Source organism: Pan troglodytes, chromosome 2 (genome assembly GCF_028858775.2).
Source record: "Pan troglodytes isolate AG18354 chromosome 2, NHGRI_mPanTro3-v2.0_pri, whole genome shotgun sequence".
Lineage (NCBI taxonomy): Eukaryota > Metazoa > Chordata > Mammalia > Primates > Hominidae > Pan > Pan troglodytes.
Window position 1 is genome coordinate 167,145,698 of NC_086015.1, and position 10,774 is coordinate 167,156,471.

General features: G+C 39.4%; 1 protein-coding gene across 1 annotated transcript; it reads right to left on the bottom strand.

Moving 5' to 3' along the window:
- Positions 1-8,254: 8,254 nt before the first annotated feature.
- LOC100614395 (neugrin) lies at positions 8,255-9,180 on the bottom strand. The gene is made up of 2 exons (XM_009446778.2): positions 9,144-9,180; positions 8,255-8,821 (listed from the first exon to the last, which is right to left on the bottom strand). The coding sequence occupies exons 1-2, from the start codon at positions 9,178-9,180 to the stop codon at positions 8,304-8,306; spliced, it is 555 nt and encodes a 184-aa protein (XP_009445053.1). The 3' UTR covers positions 8,255-8,303.
- Positions 9,181-10,774: the final 1,594 nt, after the last annotated feature.

A 10,774-nucleotide genomic window follows, 5' to 3' on the forward strand; every position in this document is an offset into this window, starting at 1 on the left:
ATATAAGATCAGTTTATCAGAGGAATATTCCCTGTTTACCTCTCTTAAAATGGCATCTAGCTGCCTCCTACCTACCCATTAGTCTCTATTACTTTATGTGTTTTTCATAAATGTTCCATTACTCTTTACCACCTGATGTATTATATATTTATATAATTCATTCTGTGAATATTTATAGTTTCTTTTCCACCATCATTAATATAAACCTTCTCTTCACCATCCCCCCACTTTATTTCTAAAAGCTACAAAAATGTTTGGCATGAAGTTAGCACACAATATTTTCTGAATTAATGAATACTATCAGAGTCCCTATACTTACAAAGAAAGGTTGACATAGTTTGAATATTTGTCCTCACCCAAATCCCATGTTGAAATGTAATCACTGTTGGCAGTGGCGCCTGGTGGGGCGTGTTTGGATCATGGTGGCAAATCCCTGATGAATGGTGTTGTCCGTCCCCTTGGTGATAAGTGAGCTCTTGCTCTGAGTTTACATGAGATCTGGTCATTTAAAAGTGTGTAGCACTTACCCCCTGCTCCCACTCTCTTTCTTGCTCCTACTCCTATTATGGGAGACACCGGCTCCCATTATGCTTTCCACCATGATTGTAAGCCTCCTGACACCTTCCCAGAAGCATATGTTGCTGTATTTCCTTTACAGCCTACAGAATCCTAAACCAATTAAACCTCTTATAAATTACCCACCCACTGGCATTTATTTATAGCAACACAAGAATGGCCTAACACAATAGCTGAAAGTGAAAAATGTCCAGTACAGATGCCTGCTCCTTCTACACTTTGGTTTCTCAGGATATACATACAACTTGTCTCCCTCTTTATGTTTTTGGATTGTCAACATATAATTTGTCTTATCCTTATATATTTGAAAAACTGTAATCCAAAATGACTTTATTATAACTCAACTGCCTTTATAACTGTGTATTATTAATGAACTGCTAACAGTCATAAGTAACCTCTTAATCCAAGTGACTTAATACAAGAGGAGCTTATTTGTCCATTAAATTACAGATCCTTGTGTGTTGATTGGAAGATGGCATAGGCAGGCATTCAGAAATCCAAACTTCTTTCATTTAAAAGCTTTTCCTTCAGCTAGAAGCTCAAAGTCTATCACTGAATCAACAGACAAAGCAAGTGTTGGAGAATCTCATAAAAGGGTATTTTCATTTGTTTTTGTTTTCATTTTAATTCAGTGTTGGCCATGGCTTAAGTCACTAGGGCCAAGATTCAAATCTGAAACTTGTGTTAGTAAATGGGGTAAAAATATTGGAATTGTTTTTACTTTAATAAATAGTGAAAGCCAATTTTGAATAATTAAACTTTTCATTCACTTGAAATGTCATTATCATATGTCATTATCATATATTTTATGTGTTTAAGGCTCTACTTCCTAATTTGATTTTTCTTTGTTCATTGTTCTTTCAAGTATTTATTTTCAACTATTCAAGTGTCACAATACAGTTATTGATTATTTGTGTGTTTGAGACAGGGTCTTACTTTGTTGCCTAGGCTGGAGTGCAGTGGCACGCTCATGGCTCACCGCAGCCTCAACCTCTAGGATCAAGTGATCCTCCCACCTCAGCTTCCCAAGTACCTGGGACTACAGGTATGTGCCACCACACCTGGCTAATTTTTTGGGGTTTTTTTTGTAGAGACAGGGTTTCACCATGTTACCCAGGCTGGTCTCAAACTCCTGGACTCAAGCAGTCCTCCCGCCTCAGCCTCCCAAAGTGCTGGGATTACAGGCATGAACCCCTGTACCCAGCTCCATAATTAAGTTTTATGATACATTTTAATAATGAATAAGGTGTTCAGTGGGTCCTCTTTTGATCAAAACAATAATTTAATTGTGAAAATTCCTTTTAAAAAATTAAATTCTCTGGAAATTATCCAAGGGGCATATGGTAAATGGAGAATTCTTCATTTAAGAAAATATACTTAACATTGCTAACAATAGCTAGATTCTGTGGTATTTGAGTCACAACCTGATACCTTACTTATCTTAAATAACTTCTGGCTACAAGTTATCATAGACTGAGGCATTTAAACAAGAAACACTTATTTCTCAAATTTCTGAAGCCTGGGAAGTGGAAGGTCAAGGTTTCAGCATATCTGATGTCTGGTTTGCAGATGGCTGTCTTATATTCTCGCATGGTAGAGAGCAAAAGCAAGATCCTGTGTCTTTTTCTCTCTTTTTTTTTTTTTTAATTCAGGGCTTTAATCTCTCATTCTCCACCCTTATCACCTTATTAACTTTCAAAGGCTCCACTTCCAAATACCATGTTGGGGATTAGGCTTTAACATACGAATTTGGAAGAAACACAAACTTTCAGTCCATAGTATTACTCCTCCCAGCCCCATTAGCTTCTTTGAGCAAATGCAGCCAAGTAAACAAAGACTTTCTCTCTTCCCAGTTCCAATGCCAGAGCTAAAGATTCTCTTGGGAGAAGCATAACACCAGTGGTATCTCTCATCCTCCTCAGCGTTGTGTTGGGACATAGGCACAGTGTTAAAGTAAATTAAAATCGAGACCATGTCTGAAGAATAACTGAGCAGGCAGAGCCAGTTAGATCTCATAAATGACCTGTATTAGTCAGGGTTCTCTAAAGGGACAGAACTAATAGGATAGATATATATACAAAGAGGAGTAGGCCGGGCGTGGTGGCTCACACCTGTAATTTCAGGACTTTGGGAGGCCGAGGTGGGTGGATTGCCTGAGGTCGGGAGTTCAAGACCAGCCTGACCAACATGGTGAAACCCAATCTCTATTAAAAATACAAAATTAGCCAGGTGTGGTGGCGTGCGCCTGTAGTCCCAGCTACTCAGGAGGCTGAGGCAGGAGAATTGCTTGAATACAGGAGGCAGAGGTTGCGATGAGCCGAGATCACGCCATTGTACTCCAGCCTAGGCAACAAGAGTGAAACTCCTTCTCTCAAAAAAAAAAAAGGAGTTTATTAAGTATTAACTCACATGATCACAAAGCCCCATAATAGGCCATCTGCAAGTTAAGGAGCAAGGACAGCCAGTCCAGGTGCAATAGGATAAGCTAGGATAAGCATTCTAGGGCCCCAAGAGCTCATAATTGAATTTGCTCTTAAATTTGAAGTAATTGATGTAATTACAAAATAGAATGTTTTCCAAGTTTAACAAATTTTCTATTTAAAAGCATGCTTTCCTCAGAAGATGCATTTTCATCTTAATGTTTATTCTAAATATATGTCTTATATTTTAATTTTTCCTTATTTATCATTTCTAATTGATTATATGTTTTTCTTTGAAGAAACTTATTGACTGTTGTACTGACATTTGAGGCTATCTCCCTTAATTTTATTTTCTTCTTCTTTCTAGTGTTTACTTTTACTTTGTTGTTATTACTTCTAGTCTCATAAAATGAAAGCTTGGAGCATTCATTTACATTGGTTTTTAACAATACGTATACTTAAATGGGTAAATTTTTCCTTAAATTATTGCTTTAGTGTCAATGCACCAGTTTTGAAAGTCACATTTTTGTTAACTTTTGAAACAAAACTTTTCTAATATTTCTTGTGGACCTTTGTAGTTGACATAGGGTTATTTAAAAGTGTAATGCTTAATTACTAAGCATTTGCTTTTTAAAAAAAGTTAATACTTTTGCCACTTCTATAACTATATGGGAATCTTTATATATTTAATGCCATTCCCTACTCCCTCCTTTTGTGCTACTGTTTTCATATGTTTAACTTCTACATGTATATTGAACCTAATAGGATGTCATTATAATAATCATTTAATGTTTAAATTATATTTATTTATAAATGACTATATTATTTACCTTATCTGATACTCTTCATTCTTTTCTTTTTCCTCAGGCATACTTGCTATTATTTTTCCCCTTTTAGTGGAAATCTGCTGCTTCTGAACTTCCTCGGCTTAATAAAAAATTTTTAGCGTGTGCTATTCCCCTCCATGTGTCCATATGTTCTCATCATTTAGCTCCCACGTTTAAGTGAGAACATGTGATATTTGGTTTTCTGTTCCTGTGTTAGTTTGTTGAGTATAATGGCTTCCAGCTCCATCCATGTCCCTGCAAAGGACATGATTTCCTTCCTTTTTATGGCTGCAAAGTATTCCATGTTGTATTTGTACCCTTTTGGAGGGTGGGGAATGGAAGAAGGGAGGGAATCAGAAAAAAATAGCTAATGGGTGTAGCAAACCAACATGGTACACATTTACCTATATAACAAACCTACACATGTGCCCCTGAATTTAAAAGTTGGAAAAAAATCTTTATTTCATTTTTATTTTTGAAGAATATTTTATCTGTTGATAGTATTATGGATTGGCATTTTTTTCTTTAAAAATTAAAAAAAATTTTATTCCATTGTCTTTGGTTTCCATAATTTCTTCAAAAATAGTGTACATCTTATAGCTTTTCCTTTTCTTTTTATGTGCCTATGCTTACCCATCTTGTTGCTATTTTAATGATAATGCATTTTCCTTATCTGGCTTCCTTTATTAACATTTTCTTTTCTTTTCAAAATTTTACTATAATGTGCCTAGTTGTGGCTTTCTGTATACTAATTGTCCTTGCATTTTGTAGAGCCTTTTATTTTTAAAAAATCCTAGAGTTCAATATCTTTTGTAAATTTTGAAAAAAAAGCCAGTATTTCTTCTAGTTTTTCTAACTTATCTTTTTTCTTTCTTCTTAAACTCCAATTACAAGTATATTCGACTTTTGCACCATGTTAACATGTCCTTGATTGTCGTTTCTGTATTTCTTACATTCTCTATTTTCCTTCAATGCTTCAACTGCTTTCTAGTTTACTAAGTTTTCTCTTCTTGTTTAATAATTAATTAAATTATTAATTTCAATGATAGCATTTCTATTTTAGAATTTTTATTTTATACCTGTATTAGTCTGTTCTTATGCTGCTAATAAAGACCTACCCGAGACTGGTAATTTATAAAGGAAAGATGTTTAATTGACTCACAGTTCCACATGGCTGGCAAGGCTTCACAATCATTGTGGAAGGTGAATGAGAAGCAAAGTCACATTTTAGGTGGTGCAGGCAAGAGCGCTTGTGCAGGGAACTCCAATTTATAAACCCATCAGATCTCCTGAGACTCATTTACTACTACTAGAACAGGATGAGGGAAACTGCCCCCATGATTTAATTATCTCCACCTGGCCCTGCCTCTGACATGTGGGGATTATTACAATTCAAGGTGAGATCTGGGTAGGGGCACAGCCAAATCAGATCAATAACTTTAGAAAGACTCACATTTTCTCTTTAGTTCATATTTTGCTTAATTTGCTTGAACAAAATTAGCACATCTATTTTAAAAATTTCAATCTTACAATACCTAAATTCAAATCATTTCTGTGCCTCTTTTCCATAGTACATTTTTATCTCCTTGTTTTTAATTATATGGTTTTGTTCTTTAGATGTGTTTTGAAGTTTTTTGTTGTCTTTTTGTTGTGTTTTGTTTTTTGTTTGTTTGTTTAAATGGGCTATCAGCATCACAGTTACAATTTGTAGAAATACTAGACTATGTCTTCTTTCTCCTGCAAGAGTTAGGTTTCCTTCTGTCAGGAATATAAAACAGAAGCAGAATATTTTAATCCTGTAAAAGATTAGTTTTTGTTCTTTGTTAGTATATACTGTGTTTCAGTTTTCCCTTCTATTTTGTGAGTTCTGTAGTCTCAACTGAAATCTTAGGGTATTTACCTCACCACTCCACATTGGCATTAAATTCCAACCTCTTCCCAGCAGAGTACCTTCGGAAATCTTATCTCAGCTCTTTAGTCTTTCTCCTTTTACATTTCACTGGATTATTAGAGTCATATTCTGATATTTGCCTGACGGAGATGGAGACTGCATGTGGTTTTTTAGTGGTCATTCCCATGATTTTCTCTGTTCTTCATATGCTCTCCCTTTTCCAGCCACTTTGACTAATCCGGTCTTCAGCTTTTGTTTCCTTCTGGACAGTGTAACTGCAACATTCTGCCAAGGTCTATTGATAAATAATCTCAAGAAAAATGATGTGGTAAAGATGATGTGCACCTGCTTGTGATTCCATTCAGTGATCACTAACACTCCCTCAAGTGTTTCCACTGTTGGTTTCTCATAAATCCCTTTAAACAACTATTTCTACATATTATGTTGATTTCACAGCTGTTTTCCGTAAGACAGATTCTCTGTCATGGGCAAACTAAACATTTCTGGGCATCTTCATTAGCTTGTCTGTCAGGGCCAAACTAACGATTTTGGGGAATCTTCATTAGCTAACCACTAGATATCATTAGCTAGCCATTAGATCTATAATTTCTGTTGTTTTTTAATATGCCATATTTATTTAAAGTAAGAAAAGTTCTAGCCTGATATTTTCTGTCATTCATTTGCTTTTAAGTTGTACAATGACTTTATTTCTCTTTGTAATTGTTCTTGTATTTTTTGGTTAAATTAAAGTCATTTTAAAATTCTATCCCTTACATTTTATAAATTATTTGTTTTATTTAGCTTCCTTGTATGATGTTCAATGATATCAAGAGTTTTACCCTTCTAAAATTGTATCTAAATTTATATTTTAAAAATATAACCCTCTTATGTTCTTACATAGGACTGTGGATGTTGTGGTTATTTGAAATTTTTTCTGGGTTATAATGAATTGATTTTACTTTACTTGGTCAATCTGTGTCTTTCATATACTAAAAAACACTGCTGGTGAAATCATTTCCCTGTTTTTGTAGGGAACAGGTGTTCTCTAGAAAACTGTAGAGAACCTTTTCTGTTAATTTATTTGATTCTATGAGAACAGACAGATGAAAAACCATGGGTGTCTAATTTTAAGAATATTTTCCAAACTTTCTCTATAAATTCATTTGAATTTTTGCCCCATTTATGGCCCACTAGATTGTAAATATATGATCTTCTCTATTAGAAGGTAAACTTATATATGAAATTGTACAATTTTTTCTAGGTAAATTTATTCTGTTCTTGATGGCTAAATTGATATCTAGGCTATTTGTGTATAATTTAGTGAGCATTTTCTCTCTCTTCACTTCAGAGTCTCAATACTTTCTAGATGCCTGTTTTTCTGATGCATATGCTAAATTAAAGAAAATACATTCTATATTTACACATACATATATATGCACACAAAATATATATAGGTATATATTCATCCTATAATTATATTATGTATAAATATATGCAATATATAATGTATATATTTTCTGTAAACTTATGTTTATATGTATATTTATTTATGTGTAAATAATTTTTGTATGCATCACAGGCACTTATACATATTTCATCTTTTTTAACCTACATCAACCATTGCTATTTTTAAAAATTGGTATTCCTGATGAGTAAAATGGGTTTAGAGTTTTCTTATTCTATGTTCTTTTTGCATTCTGACTGCACGCCTGCACTCCTCCTCCAAAATGAATGAGTTTTGATCCTTTGAAATTGCCTTCATTCCTTCTTCACCACACCTCACTGTAAACACAGCAGATAAGCCTGATGTGAGCTTCTTCCATTTCCTTCTCACAATATCTTCCAAACTGTACTGCATTTAGCCCTTATCTTCTGATATTTATCAGATTCAATGGATCTTTTCCTACTTTCAGCACATATTTTGTTTTGATTCATTTTACTTGTGATATAAAGAATTACAGAATAATTTTAAAATATTGTCATGTATCCATAGCTTTTTAAAATCCCATAAATACTTTAAATTAAACTTCTATTTGATGTTAGGTCATATGCCATGATATATGCTAATAATGAAAGAGTAGATAAGGTGTAACAATTTTTATTGGACAATCGACAAAATTTATATTCTGTAACTAATAATTATCCTAAAAGTGGGTATTTTTTTTTGCTACATTTTACTTTATTTTGCTTTTAAGGAAAACCAATTGACCAAGTTTTCCCAGAACTTTTAGTGTTCACTGATCAAGAAGGAAAGGAGGTCAGAAGGCAAACTTTTCACTTCCTCTCAAACATATATTGCAAGTACCACAGAAAATTGAAACAACACATGCAGCACAGACTGATTTTCAACATACAGCGGACCCAAGCAAGAAGTGTTCAGTACTGAAGATCTACAGAGGTCAGACTGGGAGCACTACTACAGGAAGTTTGAATCTATCCACGCAGCTCTTTCCTCCCACATTCCAGGCTCATCACTCCTCCCTATTTCAAGCTGGTTTATCCAAATATACGGAAATCCAGGCTGCTCCATATATATTAATACTTGCCCAGATGTTTTTCAGGAGGCATCTCCACAAGTCAAGCCCCGACTCAAATTCTGTACAGGAAGTTCCCGCTGCTGTCAAATAACTCTCGCCCCTCTGCACTACTTTGCTGCTGGTTATCTGGCTCCCCTGCCTTTAACTCCTCCAGCTTCTGATCACTTGGCAACCCACCATGGCCAGTTCTTCTGATGCTCTCACAATCACTGGAGTACTTCTGCAGCTTTCTCTGATGACCCAGGACTGCAGCAACAGTCACAAAGCTCTCCTCCAGGTGCTGGATTCCTTTATTTCTTCCCTTCCATCCCCTTGGTGTATTTGTCCTGTGAGTGTTTGACTCTATCACTTTCAAAGTTGTGCTGTAATTCGGGGCTTTGGATGAGGCTTCATGCCCTAGCATAAGCAAAGAGCCTGATACAGAGTCGCCTGCAGGGAGCAGCTTCCAGGTATTTCCAGAGCCCTGGAGCTGCTGAAGCGAGTAGGCAAGCCCAGCTTTCTTAAGGACTTTTTGATCCGGCTTCAGCTTCTGCTCCAATGTGGGTACAAACTTGCCTTTTAAAACTCTTCCGGGACGGGTGGCTCACGCCGGTAATCCCAGCACTTTGGGAGGCCGAGGTGGGTGGATCACCTGAGGTCAGGAGTTTGAGACCAGCCTGGCCAACATGGTGAAACCCCGTCTCTACTAAAAATACAAAATATTGGCCAGGTGTGGTAGCGCGGGCCTGTAATCCCAGTTACTCCGGAGGCTGAAGTAGGAGAATCGCTTGAACCTGGGAGGCGGAGGTTTCAGTGAGTGGAGATCCGCCATTGCACTCAGCCTGGGCGACAGGGCAGAACTCCATTAAACAACAACAACAACAACAACAACAACAACAACCACAACAACAACTTCGGATCACATCAGTGCAGACATCAAAGCCTTCCATCAACCTGGGAACTGACCAGGACCAGGCGCCTCCATTTGCCTCCGGATTTTCTGGAATCGGATTGCTTTTTTCTGTCGTGGCAGGGTGCTGGGGGAGAGAGCCAATGGCAGAAGCCATGCACGGAAGTAGGATGGATGTTTGAAGAGCCTCAGGCTAAATCACGGAGCTCCTAGCCCACTTCTCTTTGATTGCAAGGGCAACCGTGCCACGTTGCCAGCTTAGAGCTGCTCTGTACACTGAGAAAGCTAACACCTAAAACAATAACTGCCCTTAAGCATACCGAACTCTCTAAACGGGTGATGAAATAGGTCATTAGTGAAGGTGAGAGGTGACAGCGTGCTGGCAGTCTTCACAGCCCTCGCTCGCTCTCAGGCGCCTCCTCTGCCTGGGCTCCCACTTTGGCGGCACTTGAGGAGCCCTTCAGCCCACCGCTGCACTGTGGGAGCCCCTTTCTGGGCTGGCCAAGGCCAGAGCCGGCTCCCTCAGCTTGCAGGGAGGTGCGGAGGGAGAGGTGAGAGCGGGAGCCAGGGCTGCGCGCGGCGCTTGCTGGCCAGCTGGAGTTCCAGGTGGGCGTGGGCTTGGCGGCCCCACACTGGGAGCAGCCCGCCGGCCCTGCCGGCCCAGGCAATGAGGAGCTTAGCACCCGGGCCAGTGGCTGCGGAGAGTGTACTGGGTCCCCCAGCAGTGCCAGCCCACCAGCACTGCGCTCCATTTCTCACCGGGCCTTAGCTGCCTTCCCGCAGGGCAGGGCTCCGGACCTGCAGCCCACCATGCCTGAGCCTCCCACCTCCTCCATGGGCTCCTGTGCCGCCAGAGCCTCCCCGACGAGCACCACCCCCTGCTCCACGGCACCCAGTCCCATCGACCACCAAAGGGCTGAGGAGTGTGGGCGCCCGGCACGGGACTGGCAGGCAGCTACACCTGCAGCCCCAGTGCGGGATCCACTGGGTGAAGCCAGCTGGGCTCCTGAGTCTGGTGCGGCTGTGGAGAACCTTTATGTGTAGCTCAGGGATTGTAAATACACCAGTGGGCACTCTGTATCTAGCTCAAGGTTTATAAACACACCAATCAGCACCCTGTGTCTAGCTCAGGGTTTGTGAATGCACCAATGGACACTCTGTATCTAGCTACTCTGGTGGGGCCTTGGAGAACCTTTGTGTGGATACTCTGTATCTAACTAATCTGGTGGGGACGTGGAGAACCTTTGTGTCTAGCTCAGGGATTGTAAAGGCACCAATCAGCGCCCTGTCAAAACAGACCACCTGGCTCTACCAAGCAGCAGGACGTGGGGGGCGGGGGGGGGGGGGCGGGGGGAGCAGATAAGAAAATAAAAGTAGGCTGCCCAAGCCAGCAGTGGCAACCCGCTCGGGTCCCCTTCCACAGTGTGGGAGGTTTGTTCTTTCCCTCTTTGCAATAAATCTTGCTGCTGCTCACTCTTTGGGTCCACACTGCCTTTATGAGCTGTAACACTCACCGCGAAGCTCTGCAGCTTCACTCCTGAAGCCAGCGAGCCCACGAGCCCACCGGGAAGAATGAACAACTCCAGACGTGCTCTTAAGAGCTGTAACACTCACCGCAAAGGTCTGCAGCTTCA